The 19909-nt window shown below is 39.5% G+C and overlaps 1 protein-coding gene across 1 annotated transcript in view; it reads left to right on the forward strand.

Moving 5' to 3' along the window:
• PCDH15 (protocadherin related 15) overlaps nt 1–19909 on the forward strand; it is a 714631-nt gene that overhangs the window by 421015 nt on the left and 273707 nt on the right. Inside the window, exon 15 of the mRNA XM_067552760.1 lies at nt 12863–13056. Within this exon, the coding sequence (XP_067408861.1) occupies nt 12863–13056 (194 nt within the window). The remainder of the gene's footprint in view (nt 1–12862; nt 13057–19909) is intronic.

Raw genomic sequence — 19909 nt, forward strand, 5'->3', positions numbered from 1 at the left:
CCTAATTTAGATACTGGCACATTAGGAAGGTGTTAAAAATACTTCAAAGGATCCACTTGGATAAATTCAGAGAACTGGCCATGACTAATATTGCAATTTTCTAACTTAGTATTGTATGTATGTCAAAAGATAAAATCTTATCCCATATAAGGGAAAGGAACAAAGCTTATTTAAACATGCTAATACACTGTCACTGTGAAAGACAGAGAGTGCTATTCCTTTTCTTTGAAAGCAGTAAGTGAAAGCAAGACTGTAGTGTAGGAAAGTGCTCTTCCCTCTACTGTCTTGTTCTTTTGATTTTCTGTGAGCAGTGTTGCTGCTGGTGCTGATAGTGAAAAATAAGAGCAGGAAGTTCTAAGGGTTTTTGAAAGGATACTTTAAGAAAACAACCAAGCAAAGTGATTTACTTTCAGTGCTGTAACCAAAGTTTTATTTTGGAATGAGAAAGTAACTTTAAAGCTATATTTCCATTCATTGTCATCTCTCAGATTTTCTTTTACTTGCTTAATACTTTTCCTGATGTTTTTCCCTAATAGATTGTTTAATGCTTGTTTATGTAAATATAAAGATGCAAACTGGATATTTCAAAGGAACTTAATGGTATTAGGCATGCAACTTCCTTTGAATTTCAATAAGATTTAGACACCTGACTTCTTTAGGATCTTTTGAAAAATCTTAGTCTCACTTTCCTTATTTAAATGTGGCAGTTCAAAACTGGAATAGAGTGTTGGTTACATGCTGTTTGATGCCTTCATTTCACACTAATGTAAAACATAGAAGATTTTGGTATCATAATAGAGAAAGCATCCCTTTTGTTTAATGTAAACTATAGTTGTATTTATGAATGCAATACTAGGATGAGCTTTGGTATATACAATTATTTTATTGTACTATTTATTAAGTTGAGGAAAGTTAAGTAATGTGTGAAAAAGCTTAGTGCTTATTGTGTTTGTTATTATATGCATTAAAATGTGATCACAGGAGAATGTTCTTATAGTACAAGAGGATCATCTTGTGAGTTCTAAGGGAAACAAAAAGCTTCCATAATTCATGATATGATATTCCCATATTATAAGAGATACTTGCTTTTACAGAGTTAATTACCATAGGTATCTGGAAGACTAGAACCCAGGTCTGCATTTCCTAGGGCACCTGTCTGACCACTGGGAGGTGATGCAGAGTCACTTTCAAGGAGCACAGTGGAGATTAGATGTTACAGAAAGTACCACCCAAAAGGGCTGCAGTGATAGCACCCTACAGCCCTCTGATTGGCCCTGCTTACTATTTAATCTGAAGTGTGCCCCAGAAAGCTGTGTGGGCAACCATATAGATGTCTGGTTTACTGCGGCTCCAGGTCTTGCATCGCCTTCTGGTTTCCCGTCTCTGATCCCATCAGCCTGGTAACTCTGCTGGTCTGACCCTAACTCTTGTCTTTTGATCTTGGCTCTAGCATCTACTCTGATCTCTGCTTGCTGACTACCGCTTCACGGTTGTCATTGTCTTTGTGACACCAGCCCAGCAGTGACTACTAGGCCAGACTGTCTATACCCCAGACCCTTACGGTTATTTTTGTGTTTTGTTCAGTATGCTGTGACTCAGATACAATTACCAGAAGCCAATCTAATCTGATAACACCACTTATGAAGAGCAGATGGTTTATATACGAAGGTGTGGCCTTTAGAGTGCTGTGGGATGCCATTGGTTAGACTTCATGATATTTGGGATGAAGTAGACCAGCCACAGTGTCCTTTTAAAACTTCTGCTAGAACACCATATTTCATAAATAGAGAGATGGGATGTTTTGAGTGGCTTACACGTTGTAGTTCTTCTTCACCTGCAGCCATTTTCAGTCTTCTAACCTATAGTTTCTCAACCTGTGGTATGCGTACTCCTGGGGGTACGCGAGACACAGGCAGGGGGACCTGAGGAAAAACAGAGTGAAAGGGAGGTAGGCAGCAGCCCACAGCTTCTGGGGGAGGTGGGCAGCAGCCCCCGCTTCCCACACAATCACAGCTCCCAGCAGGCTCCTGCAACTTGCCCAGGTGGCAGCCTCCCTCCCTGGCAAAGCCCAGTGCCCAGAAAACTTGTCAGTGAAATTGACAACTATGAGAGCCCCAGATTTTACCAGTTACCCTCTTTTCCTGTCTCTCTCTCTCTCACTCCTTTCTCCTCTCAAATCTATGGCAAAAAAATTTGGCATGGCGCTTTATATTCCCCAGTATTGGCATGCTGCTCAAAGCCTCCTAGCTTTGGCCAACATCACCTCTAGCCCAAGTACATACTTGAGTTGTGCACCCCTGATGTAAAGATGGTAACCCTACCCACACTAGATCTGACATCTGTCATATCACGGCCTTAGATACTCAGCACTTCTTCCAACATATGGCTCACATTAGTCTGTAAATATAAAATCCAGTGCAAAACTGAGTGTTGGGGTACTTAGTAAAATTTTCAGAAGTTAGGGGGTACTTGCTACACTGTTCTAACCTGTGCAAACTTCAGGACACTGCAGGTGCAAATTCTTTAGGAGGCTGATCCATTGAGGAGAAAGGTGCTCCTCAAACCCCAGGGCCTGGGGGTTAACTTGGGTATAAGGGGAGGGATGTAAAGATAGAGGGCAAGTGGTGCTCCCTTCCTAGGGTAAGCTTCTTAGCTAAGAAGCTGGGAATGTTCACTGTCCTGAGTGGCTTGTTTGTGTCAGAATCCTTTGCTTTTGAATCATTTAAAACAAAGCTTTTGAGGAAAAAGATTAAAACTGTACTACTGCTGAGAGTGTTATTCATCATCTCTCACTGACGTTCTGCTCTGTGGCCTCCAGCTATGTTGCGATGAAAGCAAGAAGAACTAAATCAGTTCTGGTATTCAACTCAGGGAGCTACCCAGGGAAAGAAGATTGAAAGTTAGGTGTAAGTGTAAATGGTAAATACAGTTGGGCAGCTGTCCTACAACAAGGTGTAGGCAGTGCTAGTGGACACCTAGTGGGCAGAGCAGAATCCAAGGGCAGAGCTGCAGATGTGGTCAGGAGGCAAGCCAGTGGTTAGAGTCAGGAGTTCAGAGATAGAGTAGGCGTGGACTAGGGCTGGAGAACAGCAATGGCTGGACAGGAAGCAGATATGGCACAGCTTGGGGAGCATGGAATGAATTGAGCACACACTGTGCTGCTGTTGCTACAGGGCTTATATGGTGATCATTTGGCTCTTCTAATTAATCAGGGAGCACAGTCACTTAGCGAGGGTTTGTTGGAACCAGGTGAGTTTCTCTCAGGGCTGGTCTACACTGGTGGTGGCAGTAGATGGGAGATGTGCAAGCTACATAGCAGAGCTTGCGTATCTCCCGTTGACGTGCTTACGTTCACATAGCACGGCATCTTCATGGCGCTGCATCGAGGGGAGACACCCTCCCGTTGACACCTTTACGCCTTTCTACACAGACCCGCTCAATCGATGCTGCTGCATTGATGCCTGCCACTGTGGCAGTGAAGACATACCCGCAGCAGCTAGCAGCAGTTATGCCTGAACTAGGTCTAGCGTAAATTTATTCTGTTTGCAGGTAGTGTGGGTGGAAAGGAGTGGGCTGGTAGATTCTGGGCATGATTTCTAGCTGGCCAGAATTACAAATAAAATAAAGTAAAGCAAAACCTGGGAGTTCTGATGGTACGTTTTCTCCTCCCCTTACCTCTCTCTGCAGATCTAAAGTGAGCATACTTCCAGATCACACCATGTTATAATGCTGTAAGGGTGGTAGAGCTGGATAAGTCCAGGCTCTGATAGCTTTCAAATAAATACATACATCTGTTGCAGGAACTGTCTTTATAATGTGTTTGTAAAGTGTCGGTGCAATGAAGCTCTGATTCTTATTGGGGCCTCTCTCTGAGAGCTACTATAATCTAATAATGAATAATAGTTTGGTCAGTTGAAAAGTAACTTACTTCTGTATCAAGAAATTTGGGTACTTGTTGACCTTGTCTCTTACACCTGCCAACATGGAGTCTTTAATTCAGTGTTCTGCAGACACTATTGTTCCTCTGGAATTGTGAATAGCATTGACATATGTGGATTCTAGGAGGCCTGTGGAGGTTTCATGGGCCAATAAGGCAGACTTGTGATTCTGATGAATCGGACTATTAGTTTTGTTTAACATTATTTCTTTAAAAAGAGAAACTTTAACCAGTTTTTTATAAGACTGAATTCGGTATTAATTATTTCAGTAAAAATCATCTTCTCATCTGTATGTACATGTCACAAAGCATTTCATTCTACAGCACTACCTCATAATTGCTTTAGAATTGTTTTTAAGACACTTACTTCCTTTGAGATGATGATCAGCTTCGATTCAAAAGGAAAATGACTCAGGTCACATTTGTTTAGTCTGTAAAACCACTTACTGCAGTCAGAGAAAATAGGTCAGAAAAAGCAGCACTGACCTCACTGAGTCCCTCTAATCGAATAGCAGTTTACACACAAGCAAACGGTGTCTCTGTCACCTGGTTGCATTAGAGAGATAATCAATAAAACGATTAATCTGTAAGCTCTTAGTCCTTTTACAGAAACCCTAATTCCTACTCCAATGTATTAATTTCATTTAATTGTTTTCATATAATGGCCAGTTTGCTTTTAAAGCTTGAAAGCCAAAAGAATGGTGTTGTATTATGATTAAACAAACACAAGTAAAATCTGGGCTGCGTACTTGGGCCTTGTTAAAGTCCACTTTGTGTCACAGGGATCTCAGACCAGCCCTAAATGTGGAACTTGCCACTTGCATAGGGTGGTAAGGACTCCCAGCATAGGAAGTTCCTGCTGTCTCCCTGTCTCCCTCTCCTGCTGTCTCCTGCTGACACACACAGCTCTGCCATATTCTCTGTCAGTGGAGGAGTCCTCATAGGATTGCCTCTGCCAGTGTAGTTTGCGGTGGCTCAAGCTGCACCAAGTGTAAATTCACCAAAGCCAGGGATATGGGACATTGACTATCCAGAAGATAATGAAAAATGGAGGTTTCTACACAAAAATATGGGGGTTTTTTGGTTTAATAACTGCCATAAATTGAAATTGAAAGTATTTGAAAGCACACTTCTATTTGTGAATGTGTTATTTTGTTGGAAAATCATTTTGATTTTAATACTGATAATTATTTTGTGGGTAGTTAATTGAATGAATTTCATATTACTACCCTGTTGCATCCTTAAAAAAATGAAGAGTGCTGTTCTCTACTACCCAAGAATAACTGCATAAGAGAGAAAAGATTAATTACAAGCTCATAAATTTACTTCTGTGGGGAGTGGGGTAGTTAATGGCTTTTCCCTACCCCTATGGAAGAAGCCCTGATGCATGCTCAAGAACTAGATAGATTTCTGGGGATGCACCAAAATCACAGGGCCATCAGCGGAGAAGCCCTATACCTTTGTACCACTGCTGGTGCCCCTTACTCCATTCCCCTTAATTCAATTGGAGTGGGCAAGCCACTGGAAATGAATACAGTCTCTGGTTATAGTAACTTCTGCTGGCTTTCTCGGTGGGCTTGGTCGAGGGTGCATTCTGGCTCCTGTATTGTAACCTGACCTGTCTGTGGATCCCCTACAGTGTAGCTTCTACAGAATTGCTAGAAAAGAATGGAGCGCTGTAGCGCGGGAACTTGCCACTTTCATAGAAGCAGGAAAAGGAGCACATAGGAAGAGGGGCACATCATTCAAAACAAAGAATTAAGAACTCTCTCTTCAATAGAGACTGGTATGGTAGTGTTGGGAGAAAGGCAAAGTCAGAATTCCCTAGGATTTCTTTTATTTAGGAAGTCCATCCTGAGAATTGTGATCTTAAGACTGTTTTGGAGGATTGAGGGTATTTTCTTCCTGAGAATGGTATTTTGAATAGTTACATTTTTTTAAAAAATATTATTTGTGCTGTGGGAGATAGATTTAATGTCCTATCCATCTTGAAAATTTCTTCTTAGTCCATTCTGTCTGCTTTTCTAGAAACTGAACAGCATTCCACAACTGAGAAATTAGCTATTGAATAAATCTATAATTTTAAACAATGAAATATGTGATCATTATTTTCACTTAGTTTCTCTAAATAGCCTAAATGTATACTGGTTAACTTCAGGGTCTTTTTATTCTTCTTCTTATTTTTTTCTTGTAGATTTTTCTGTTCTGTTTGCCATCATTACCATTGCTCTTGGTAATGTTTGTCTATGATAATTCAGATGATTAAATGAGTTGCATATTAATAAATGGAGTGTGTAGTTGTGATAAAATTATACTTTAAACAGATCATGTAAATGATTCACACCATGTCATTATGTAATTAGACATCTTTCATTTCTATATATAACATATAATTGGAAATAAAATGAAGTAAATGTACAGGAAAGAAATCAGCAAGGAACAGAGAACAATAACCAAGAAAATGACAGAGCTGAGAGATTTGGGGGGGGGGCAGCTAGATCTCTGCATAAATTTGCCTTAGGGGGCAAAATTCTTTCTTGGCCTTTGAAAGCTACAAAAGGGATTTTTATTGTATTTTTTGTATTGTATTTTTATTCTGTTTACAAAATAATTCCTTAGGTTCCCTTGAAGAGTATACACTGCTTTTCTTCTCTGAAACTGTATTTTAAATGTATGAAAAAAAGTAATGAATTTTAGTTTATCTTAATTACTTCCTGTTTTCTTATCTGATGAATATGTCCGTGTTCAGAAGACTTTATACTGCATATTGTCATCAAAAAAGTTAAATATGTTTATAGGTAAAAAAAAAAAAGGAGAAGTAGGGCAGTGGATTAGTGCATTAGTTGTTCACCTCTAGAGACATTAAATAAATCCTACCTCAGGTCAGAATTAAAAACGGTCTTGGTCTTCTCCTAGCTCCTGCATGTGTATAGCGCAAAAACACCACACTCCTTGCCATGCATGGTCATGATGGCCAGACATGGTGCTGAAGATCAGAAATGGTAGTGCATTAATAGATCTGCATGTGGAAACATCTGCATTGTCTCTTGCCTGCAGTATAAATGGTTGTAAAGTGTGTTGTTAGTTCTGTTGCAGCTAATTTTATTTACAAAATTAATAAAATAAACTATCATCTCTTTGTGGATGGTCTGACCATCATCTTAAATGTCACATGCTTGAAAACTGAACTCCTTATCTTCTAAGCAATCAGCATTTTTCATGTAGGACACAGACAATATGTAAAGAAGGATATTACAATCCAGTGCACACTTAATACTGACAATTTGTTAAGAATCTTTTTTTTTGAAGACCAAATTTGTTGATCCTATATTGTAAATTATACATTTTTGTATTTGCAGTGTGTCATGTCTTTGTTCCTATTGATTTCTTAAACTTGCATCTTGCAATGAATTCTGTGAGCATTTGGAGCTAAATTTTAATAAAATATCCTGGCATAATGCACCTAAAATTTTCTGCGTGTACTTGTTTACAGACACCTGTGTGTCTGTCTCTGGCATTCCTGCATAATAGTTTCTAAGCACAAGGTAGATATTATTATAAACTAAGCTGTTAGTTGCAGACAACTGAGAGCATAAGAAGTTAGATACAAGATAACTGAATTTGGTCACAGGAGCACATCTCAAATGTTTTAGCTCAGTTAAACAAGTAGAAGTATATGAGCCTCTACATTAACCGAAATTCATATCTGGTCCCATGTCTGAATTTTGTATTGAACCCAAAACTAATTGTTGACACTTTTCATTTAAAAAAGTATTGCATACCCCTTGAAACCTTTGTAAAATCAGGTTTCCTTGCATGCATCAATAAATTCAGTAATATGTAAGCTTGATCTATGGTTCCAAGTGATTGGTTGGAATGGGAAGGAGTTGAGTGAAATTGTGTATCTAAGAGCAGGACTTTAAACAGTAATTTGTTATGCTCTAATTAGTATTACACTTGATTAGTCCAAATCAGTAATTTGACTGAGTATATGTTGGATTAGATGCACTTTTTCTGGCAGAAGCAATGGTTCAATCACACTGGTGAGCCCAAGAAAAAATTAAGAATGTGCCTGGCTGCTGTCTAAGCTTTGGCAGACCAATCATGGCAGTCCTCAGTGGCATATGGCTCCAAATGACTCAGCTGTATTGTTTACATTCATTTCCATAACATTACCCATAATGCTAAAATAAATTTGTACTAATTTAATATGACTTTGGAGAAGCAGATTTGCTTGACTGGAACGATCATTCCAAGTATGGATGTTTGGGAGACAAACTAGCTTGGAGGATAATATTTGTAGAGTTCAGTTTAGGTCAGCAGGAGCTAATCATGTATGGCATTTGAGATTTAGACCAACTTGACTGAACCACTTAGTTTGTGACAGATGTGGGATCACTAAAAGTATCGATGATCATCGATAGTTTGTTAGCTTCATAAAAAATTCCCTGAAACTGGCACTTCAAAAGGGATCCAGGTCAAATGAAATAGGTCAGTTCCTTCCTTCAAGTGATTAAGGCTGATCAGAGTTTGTATACTTATCAAGTATATGACTTTATAAGACTTGATGTTAATATTTCTTTTTATAGTTTTTTGGCTACCTGCCATAAAACTAGCTCTTGCTGGGTTGAGTAGCAGTAAACCATGTGATTGCAAAATTATTACTCTTCTTACATTTTTAAGGTAGTAAAACTACTATTACTGCATGTAAGGGACATGCAAGAGGAAGTAGAATAAATCCTGTTGTCTGTTACTTTTTCTTTATATTTTAGACATTAAAATATTTCCAAAATCATGTTAACTATGAAGCCCTATCAACTTAAGACACCTGCCATTTGAATTTCCAAAACTCTAAAGCACTATGGAAGTTCTTGGACTTCAATTCTACTTTTCAAATATCTTTTTGCCCCCAGAGTGTTATTCAGATTACTTTACATTTTCAAAGCCTCTTTTTTATAGATGTAATTAACCTTATTAATTTATATATTTGCATATTCAACTGATTTCCCTTTTCATACTGTCACGGTAACAACTGGCCCTGCCCAAACTGATGAAGTTAAATGCTTAGGACCTCAGATTTCGCAGAGATTTATTTTTCTTCTTCTGTGTGTTTTTATTGTTGGAGCTCAGTGGGGAAGGCTATTGTAACACTTTAACTATGTCATCAAGGTTTTATAGTAACTCTTCTTTTGGAGGTTAATGAGTATGAACAATTGTACAGGGTAAGTGCAGAATGTTTGATTAAAGGAATATGCAGTTTGAGAGATGTTTAAGATATAAAAAGCTGTGACATCAGTGAGTTTGGTGCTTTTTAATGGAGGTCCTTCTGAAAACCCTAAGGGAGTATAAAAAGTGGATTTTATGTGATGTATTTTAATGTGGTGTCTTCATCTAAGCATCATAGGGCATTATGTTGAAACACCACAGGCATTATCATATGGAATGTAGAGCAAGTATGAAACTACACAGTTTATAGGATATCCTATGCAAAATTCGGTAAGAAAGCACAAAGTTAGAGAAGTGTGTTCCAAGGACAATGTGTCACACTTTGATTCGCTTAATGACTTTCCAACAAGAGTTGCTCACTATTTTGAAAACAATTGAAGAGGTTCATTATTTAAAAAATTTCAGACATTCGACCTGAGTATGATACCATGCTACCTCTCAAAGCTCTAAGGAGCTTTGCCTATTTTAATGACGTGTGTATCACAAAGATAGTTCAAAATAAACTTTAAATGAGCTGAATATGATAGTTTAATTTTAAAAAGTTTCTAACATATCTTTGTTCACTGGAAATGCAGCTTATATTGCTAGACTGTATGTGAAGACAATAATGCACTTTAATTTCAGGGTCAATGCATTTTACTTTAGGTACAGTTAATTATAACTATCTGTACCTTATTTAATCCACTGTTGCTTCTTAAGAAAGGATTGACTTGACAACTAGATTAGTGTGCAACAGCATTAATAATCTTCTGTCACCTGCTGCATCCTGAACCCATGATTTGAATGTTGGATCTACCAATACATCCAGATCATTTTCTTTTATCCTATTAATTAAGTAATTAATTCAGTTCATTTATACTATACTGAACGTGGGTATTGTTTTTAACTAAGTGCATCACTCTGCACATTAAAACTGATATTCTCCTGAGCCTATTTATGTAATCTATCAATATTCTGAAAAAACCACCTACATCCCTCAGTGTTTTATTCACTCAAAGTAGCTTAGAATCATATGTAAATACAATTATCTTCCATACTATTGCTTTGGTTGTACTCTTCCTGCTTACTCTAGGGGGAGAATTCTGTGTATGTTTTCCTCCTCCTTGTTCCCCTTTTACAAGGGGTCTTGGGAGCAGATGGCTCTAAGGTTCTGAATAATGTTCTCTGAGCTGCTTTGACATGACCAGGGCTGGTGGTGTAATAATATGTTGATTAACTGGTTACATTATATTCTAATCCAGGAGAGGATTTGAGTGATAGGCCGCTGATAAGCCCCCTCCATGTATGCTTCTGCCAACATGAGTGTTGCAGGGACAAAGAAGAGGATTTGTGGTTCACAGACAATTACCTGAGTCTGCCTCCATGTTTGCTGACTCTGTGGCTGCATTAGGGGCTGTGAGAGCAGGAAGGCAGATGGGCCAGCAGGAAGCTCCAAAGGAGCCATTACTTTTTCAAGCTTCTCTGAATGAGCCCAGCAGGGGAGTACTGCTGAAGTCAGAGTTGCATAGTGTCAATACTTATAGTTTTCCACATCCCCTGCTGTTCTTCTCCGGTAGCCACTGATGCCTATTGCTGCTTCATACCTTTTGCTGCCCAACACCAAACATGAGCAGCAAGTGATGGAGATGTGAAATTGGTTGTTTGTCACTTTCATTTCATTGCTGTTCACCCAGGAAGGTGAGCTAATGGACATTACTTCCAGCACATGCTGTATGGCTGGCTGCCAAAAGGTTTCAATATGCCACATTGCATGTATTGGCTGCTTCCAGGCTCTATATTTAGAAGTAACACATGTTCTAGGATTTTGCATCAACTAATTTGTTAGGAGCTGTCTATATCAACAAAATACCTGTTTCGTGGGAAGAAAGTATTCACCATTAATCAATCAAAAGGTACTGGAATTCATAGGTTATATATTTGGAGTTTCCAGTACCTAGCACAACACACACACCAGACCGAGAACTGTAGAGGCCCCCACACAGGCAAACACTGTGTGAAACTAGGTCCCAGGTGGTGCCTCCCTACCCACTACCAAGTTTGGGGAAAAACTGCAGAGAGGAACCAGCCAAAGATGCAGCTATTGAGAAGCTGCAGAAGTAGCCAAATTAGGGACCATCAGACATTCAGAGAACTTTCTACAGTTTTACTGCAGTTTGTAGGCTCTGTGCTGATTTGCTGCTTGCTCCAACCCTCTTCCTTCCCCTCCCCTCAATCTCTTTGCCTCAGTTTCATTCCACACTTCCCCTTTTTATTCTCTCCCCTCTGCTCTGTTTCCCTCACTTTTCTTCCCTTCAGTGTTCAAACTCCCTTCATTTAACTTTACATTTAACAAGTCCCTCCTCTCTCCTTACCACTTCCTCCCCCGCCCCCCAATCAAGGAATTAATATGACATTTGCTGCCATTACACTGTTCACTCTGCCTGTGTGTTATAGCCCTTTCCCTCACCCCAGGGGTGCTGGAACAATTCATATAGTGGAGAAGCTCAGAGCCATTGAACTGAATTGTAAACCATGTATATGATGGATTTATGTATAGATATTTCTGTTCTCTTTATGGAATAATCTGTTCATTCTGCATATGGAAGGAGAAATGCTAAAATGTGCATGCTTTTTTGATCTGTTCTCAACAAATACATTCTTTCTGAGTCCCAAGCAACTGAAGTTAAAACACTGCCTACTTGTTCTATATATGTCTGTTGTGTTAATCTAGTGCATTGATAATATTAACAATGTCTATTCAATACAGGATCTACATGTAATTCCAAGTCACCTTAGTACACTTGGTTAAAAAAAAACCCCAACATTCCCTATGTCTCCTATCAGAGACATATATATAGTATGTGTGTGCGCGTGCATATCATATACTGGTAATGCACAACAGCTCTTGCTTCTACTCTAGAGTATCTCATTGCAAAGATAGAAATTTGCCATTTCCTATGGCATAAAGTCCCATTTCTAGTCCATAAAATATCAGAACTGCACATCCTGGGTATCAGAACTTGACATTTCTCCCATAAAATTATAAAAGACAGAGTTGCAAGAAATGGTTTTGGATTGCCTGTGCACCGTGTGTCTGTCTCTGATAGTGTATGCATGTGTGTGCACCTTTATCATTTCACCTGTACTTGGTTAACTAATTAGTCTATGGTACACGCCACACTCCTCAAGTAATAATGCCATTGTTCCCCAAGCTAACATGAAGAGGTTTTTATGCAAGACTTGACTACTATAATTTTTGGCAGCATCAGCACTGTCTCAATGCACATTTAAGGAAGACCGAGATCAGGAACCTTTCCATGAGTAAATTTCAGAACCCCAATTCAAAGGTTTATTCTGTTCTTGTAAATTACATGAGTTCCTTTTTTATGGCAATGGCAGAAATTCCTATTAATAAAGAAAACATCATGTTGTATTAATTAGACTTTCATTACTGCTTAGATTTTGTAGTTTACTTACTACCCTAAGTAAACTCAGGGTTGATTGTTTTGGGGTTTTTTCCTGATGCAAGATTTTCTTTTACTCGTTTCATAATGTTCTAATTTTAAATTACATTTTTATACAATATTTTTAGTCCGTAAATGCAGTGTTTCTTCTTGCTTTGACAACTTTCTCCTCCAAAGCAAGATCCCTTTTTGAGAGAAAATAAAATAGAATGGAAGGTTGAATCCTGAGTATTTACATTCTGATTTTCAATTGCAGCTCAGTGCCATAGATGCAGACCAAGGGCCAAACGGGCAGATTATATACGAAATCCTGGCTGGGGACCAGGGAGACTTCATTATTAATGACCGAACGGGCCTTATCACCATCGCTCCAGGAGTTGTATTGTCAGTAGGAAGGTCCTATGCTCTCACTGTCAAAGCATCTGACAATGCTCATCCTGCACAGAGAAGGTAATTCATTATATAATAAGTCATTTAACTTATGTTTATCCCAGCAATTAAAATTAAAAAGCACAGCACAGTCTAATTTGTAAAAATCTGAACTGGATCAGGCATTCAGAGGGACATGACTTCAATTTACTCTGTTTTATGTGTTGATCCCATTTCAACTTTTCTTTTGATAAGTATTGTATTAGAAATTAGTCTGATACTTGCATTTTCAATGGCTTATTTACATATTCTGTGCAGCACACAACTTCCATTATTACATACCTCTTGAATGATCTCCTTTTTCAAATTAAATCATTACCTGTTGAATTTTATCTGTGTTTGTTTGTATGAGAAATTTAAAAGTGAGAGAAAGGAAGATAGATGTTGGTTGTTCTGTACATTGCTATAATGCAGAAATGATTAATAATAGTATCTTCAGAATGATCCCTCAATTGACAGCTGTTTTCTGCCTGAGTGACAAGATATTATAGTATTCATGTTCATCTGGACTTAGCTCATTTTGCCCCATAAATTGCAAGCTGTGTAAATAATGAAGTACACACCACTGAGACCTAAATTCACACCAGCAAAGTCATTTATTGTCTAATCTCAGACTACCATCAAAGGAGAACAGTTTGCGTGTTGTCTGTGGTTGGCGCAGGATTCTTGTGTTCCCCAAATGAAGCTATCCAGTCCCACTTTTCTGCTTCTTTTGTTTTTGATTTCTGTGTACTGAAAATAAGCAAAAATGTTGTCACTTCACTATTGTGTAGGAAAATACATAACAATGGTTAAGATGACATGTTCTGGGCCTGGTGCCAGTAAGGCTTTGTGCTGAAAATGTGACAAGCCCATTCTCCAATTAAGGGGACTGGAAGAAATGGCAGCCTGGTGTGACTGCACCTCTCAGAAATGTTTCTCACATTCATAAATGGGGCAGTCAATGTAAGAGGAAGGGATCATCATGTGAGTTTACCCAGCTGCCCCTCAAGACCCACTTCTTCTGTTAGGTCTGCAAGAAATCAGCACACCGTGATGGTTAGATTAAGCTGGTATAGTATTTATTCCAAATTACTATATAATTGCAAATTATTGGGAATATTCTGTTTCTTCAGACTATTTACAAGCTAAACTCTATAAACAGGTGATCTTATTGTTCTTATATTTCATCTTCCCTTCCCTCTTATCACGTTATGCTCTTCTGTTGCACAATGTTTTGATTTAGACTGTAAACTCTTTGATGCAGACACTGTGTAGTCTTATGTATTTGTACAATGTCCCTGATTAAGTGGTACTGCAATATAAATATTTAATAATAATGCCTTTCCAAGTTGGTATTGAAGTTCATTCTAAGATGTTGCTCCCTTGACCACTAGCATGGAACAGGAAGTTCTTTAAGGTTGTTGTAAAAGTAGTCGAAGCATTTGACTCAAAGATCAGCTCTCTTAATATTTCCAGAGGGGTAGCTGTGTTAGTCTGTATACAGCAAAAACAACAAGAGTTCTGTGGCACTTTAAAGACTAACAAATGTAATATTTGCAGACATAAGCTTTCGAGAGACTTCAGCTCTCTACTGCATCTGAAGAATAGAGCTGAAGTCTCTTGAAAGCTTATGCCTGCAAATATTACATTTGTTAGTCTTTAAAGTGCCACAGAACTCTCGTTGTTTTTTCTCTTAATATTCATGGTCTCCTTTACACCTCTAGTTATTTTATTTGTCCTTCCCCATGGTAATTTCAAATCATTCTAACATGCATACAGGACATTATTTAAAATTTTGTCTAAGAGAAAAAGAGTCCAAGAATGAATGAAGTCACACAAACCCTAACAATGTGGGGGCAGAAGAGCAGTACCAAATCTAATATGCTATTACAATTTGAAAAAGGCAAATATAGTGCCCACTTTTTTAAAAAGGGAAGGAGGAGGATTCAGGGAACTACAGACCAGTCAGTCTCACCTCAGTCCCTGGAAAAATCATGGAGCAGGTCCTCAAGAAATCCATTCTGAAGCACTTGCAGGAGAAGAAGGTGATCAGGAACAGTCAGCATGGATTCACCAAGGGCAAGTCATGCCTGACCAACCTGATTGCCTTCTATGATGAGATGACTGGCTCTGTGGATGTGGGGAAAGTGATGAATGTGATATTCCTTGACTTTAGCAAAGCTTTTGATGTGGTATCCCATAGTATTCTTGCCAGCAAGTTAAAGAAGTACGGGCTGGCTGAACGGACTATAAGGTGGATAGGAAGTGGCTAGATGGGCAGGCTCAAAGTGTAGTGATCAAGGGCTTGATGTCTAGTTAGCAACTGATATCAAGCGGAGTGCCATGGGGTCGGTCATGAGGCTAGTTTTGTTCAACATCTTCATTAATGATCTCAAGGATGGGGTAGATTGCACCCTCAGCAAGTTTGCAGATGATACTAATCTGGGAGGAGTGGTAGATACGCTTGAGCGTAGGGATAGGATATAGAGTGATCTAGACAAATTGGAGGATTGGGCCAAAAGAAATCTGATGAGGTTCAACAAGGACAAGTGTGGTGTCCTGCATTTAGGATGGAAGAATCCCATGCACAGCTACAGACTGGGGACTGACAAGCTAGGCAGGAGTTCTGCAGAAAATGACCTGGAGTTACAGTGGACAAGAAGCTGGATATGAGTCAACAGTGTGCCCTTGTTGCCAAGAAGGCTAATGGCATATTGGGCTGCATTGGTAGAAGTATTGCCAGCAGATCGAGGGAAATGATTATTCCTCTCTACTCCAAATGCGGCCTCCCCAATGCCGAATATTGTGTCCAGTTTTGGACCACACACTACAAAAAGGATGTGGACAAGTTGGAGAGAATCCAGCGGAGGGCAACAAAAATGATTAGGGGGCTGGAGCACAAGACTTATGAGGAGAGGCTGAGGGAACTAGGCGTGTTTAGTCTGCAGAAGAGAAGAATGAGGGGGTATTTGATAGCAGCCTTTAACTATTTGGAAGGGGGTTCCAGGGAGGATAGAGCTAGGCTGTTCTCAATGGTAGTAGATGACAGAACAAGGAGCAATGGACTCAAGTTGCAGTGGAGGAGATTTAGGTTGGATATTAGGAAAATGTTTTTCACTAGGAGGGTGGTGAAGCACTGGAATCGGTTACCAAGGGAGGTGGTAGAATCTCCATCTCTTGAGGTTGTTTAGCTGCGGCTTGACAAAAGCCCTGGCTGGGATGATTTAGTTGGGGTTGGTCCTGCTTTGAGGAGGGGGTTGGACTAGTTGTCCTCCTGTGGCCCCTTCCAACCCTGATTTTCTATGGTTCTATGAAAATATGCCAGTTATGGGCTTTAGTAGATTGAGGGAAGTAATGAGCAAAACAGACCCTGATGCACACTGTCCAGGTTTGCATAATAACATGAAATGGCATAAATCTAGATATTGGGGTTAGGGAGAAGGACTCTAGGGGATTTATTTGCATAGTTTAGGGAGGCTGAGAAGAATGCTTGGCTCTCTGACTGAATATAATAAGGGAACAGTGCTGCCTTGCTTATAGAGTAGCTCAGATAGACGGTACGGTCTCTACGGAAAAATGACTACCGGATCAAATATTTTTGTTTCCCCGTAAAGCTTGAGTCAGACCTGGAATTAAGCTCTAAACTAGGTCTTGTTTTTCTTGCTTCCTCTTTATACAGCAAATAAACAAAGGAGGACATTAGAATTCTAGTGACGAACTGAAAGGTTCTGTTATTAATGCGGTCCTGAGGCCCCTGCCCATCATAGAGGAATCTTTCAGGTGGTGGCTATGGATATGGTGGGGCCCTTCAGCAAAGCCGCCTGGTTGGGCAGAATCCCCGGTGCCAGGGTGGGGTGCCCCTCTCCAGTTCTGGTTACAGGATTGGCCAGGCGAGTACTTATGTACTTAGATTGGTTTAATTTATTTTTTGCTATCAATAGCACAATATGGGATAAATGTGTATCTCTGATTTTTTTTTTTTTCTGGAAGACTAAAAAACTAAATTACAATTCACTGATCCCAAAAGTAATTTATCTATTTACCATGTTTCCTACTTAAAGTATAGGGAAATACTGAAGTTTTGTCATGTAACATTGTATGGTAAGTGAGGTCAAATATGAACTTTCTAATGGTGAATACAATATACAGAGTATCTTATAAAATCATGTTTATTTGTGTTTTTGACTTATCTACAGCTGATGGCAGTTCATGGCTAAAGACCATGTTATTGACATCATTGAGTCAGGATCATTTTCTAGGTATATATCAGTTTGTTTAATTAAAGAGTGATCTAATTCAATAACACACAATGGTTCTAATTACAAAGTTTCTTCCTTGGAGGACTTTGAGAGAGAAGTTTGGTAGATATTTCCTATACTTAGAATAGTGGAATACAGCTGGAATTTCTCTCAAATGTGACCATTATTCCTGGAAGAAATAAGAAATAAAGTGGCCTTTTAATTGGGTTTAGTAAGACTTCAGTAAAGAAACATGAAATAATAATTTGGATGAGAAAAATATCTCACTGTCAAACAAAGTAACTAACAAATGACTGGGTTCTGCTTTGTGAATCCAAATTTAAAATTAGCTGAATTCTGTGTCGCACTTTTGATTAACACTTCAGATTAATGGTTTATAATTCATTATAACCATATGGTAAGATACTGTACTCGATATTGTTAAATTATCCATTATTAGCAAGAGTTAATAACATGGTATAAGTGTACTAAATTATATTTAATTACATTAATCAACGTTTCATGCTTAATTCTGTCGGCTTTTAGTTCTATCATAGTTAAGGAGTCATTCATGAGCAATTTCCAGTGTATTGATAACGAGGAAAGGAATTTGTTATATGTGAGCAATTATAGAGCAGACTTTAAGGTTTCCTGTCCTCTTCCAGTTCTTCTTAGACTGTAGGATCATTGCATTAATGATGAAAACAGTCCACCAGATCAAGTCCATCCACCTGATGGATCTGCCCAGATCATGCTTTAATCTCCATTATAACATTCTTGGAAAAATTTATTGACTGTAAATGCATTTTCTCTTTGAAGAGTGCATACAATGATGCAATATGGGCCCAGAAATGAGTAAATTAATGTGCATACAAATCTCTTTGTAGTTGTACATATGTCTTAGCATACTTTCAAATAGTGCTAGTGAGCAATGAGTATATGCTGGCCTGGCTAGTGATCAACAGCCATGGAGACATGAGCAGAAAGGAGCCCTTCCCCCCTTGGTAATTACTCAGGGTCCACTCTCAATAGCTGTCCCTGTGTTGCCTGCACTCAGGACTCCAAAAGCGGGTGATATCACCATTTGTTCTGGCAATATCATATCTTGGGGTTTGGGTGTCTTGACCTATTGTGGTTGTTGCCTAACTGAGATGTTCTCAGGCAAAGCGACAAATTCAGAGCCTCTTATTTCCATCCATAGTGGAAGCAGTAGAAGGTGTCAGCTATTCCTCCACGGTAAATGTTCAGCTGGGATAACAATCTCATATAACACCAATGTTGTTTACAACCATTTGTCGCCATCGTAGATGCACACTATGTCATCTCCGTGAAATGTTTGCTGCTTTCAGGACCCCAAATCATACTGCTCTTTTTGTTCGTTTGTTTTGCTTTATCTGCCTCTTTATACTTCTACAAATCCCCAGTTCCTCTGGCATCAGCATCTATCATTACAGGTATTCTAGTTCTCAGATATCTGTTAAACGAATGTCCACAGATGACAAACCATGTTTCGCTGGTGCCCTGCTGTAGTTAAACAGTACTAAGTACAAATGAGACTCTGCATCCTTTTTCAGTTGCCACTTTGAGTTTTACACCACTTTCTACCATCCCATTGGATTGGAGATAATGGGCACTAGTGGTTACATGTCTAAACTCAGTGTCATGAAACAGAGAAACCTCCCACCAGCACAGAAGGGGTTAGAGAGCCTTTTGGGCCAGCTGGCCCTACCCTGTTATATCTTCAGCCAATGCCAGAACTGGAGGGGAGAGGAAAAGAGAGAGCTTGGCTCAGTTCAGGGCTGACTGGTGAAGAGGCAAGAGGTAGCTGCCTCCTTACCTGAGGGGAAGGATTACCATCTTGCCATCTGAGGCAGGCACCAGGAAGCAAGCACCATCTTCCTGTCCAAAGGAGACTAAGGAAGAGGCCTAGGAGCACCCTGTCTAAGAGAACTTGGGTGACTGAAGCACGGAAATTTTGTGCAGGTTCCAACCCAACCAAACTTACAGCAGCCCCACCTGGAGGAATCTGGGACCACAAAAGGACACCACCCAGAGTCCAAGAGAGGGCACTACTAGAGAAAGCCACCACAGCAATTTGGACTATAGAAGCCATGTCCTAAACTGAATAAACAGCCATAAGAAGTACCTAGGGCAATGGACGTAGATTCCCTGATGGGAGGTCACCTACTCAGGTATTGACTTACACAAGACTCTGGGCTGGGATCTTGTTCAGTCCATGTACCCCCCATCTTAAAGCATGAGGCACCTCAACCAAGGAAGCAGGGGGCTGGAAGTCAAGCACCCCAACCTCTAGGCTGCTGGGCCCTCCAAGAGCCTTTACACCCAAACGTCAATGCAAACCACTTAAACTCATATCCATTAAACTGCAGTCCATTGTCAAACACTACTATGCCAGGTATGCCATGTCTAGCAATAACAGATAGGATATGCACAATCACTTGTTTTGTTTTACTATCTTCTAGTAAAGCTATCTCAGGGATGTGAGAGTAACAATGAAGAATGAATGTATGTTTTTTTGCCAGTCTGTGTGAACAAATCTGTCTGCTTTGTTCCAGGGGGTCACTTTTTTCCCATGCCACCCACGTGGGCTCTTTTGCTTGACTTGGCTTGTATTTTTGGCATATGGAGCAAGC

This window comes from Emydura macquarii, unplaced genomic scaffold (genome assembly GCF_026122565.2).
Source record: "Emydura macquarii macquarii isolate MOO-44397 ecotype Brisbane River unplaced genomic scaffold, CSIRO-AGI_Emac_v2 contig_1390, whole genome shotgun sequence".
In the NCBI taxonomy this organism is placed as follows: Eukaryota; Metazoa; Chordata; order Testudines; family Chelidae; genus Emydura; species Emydura macquarii.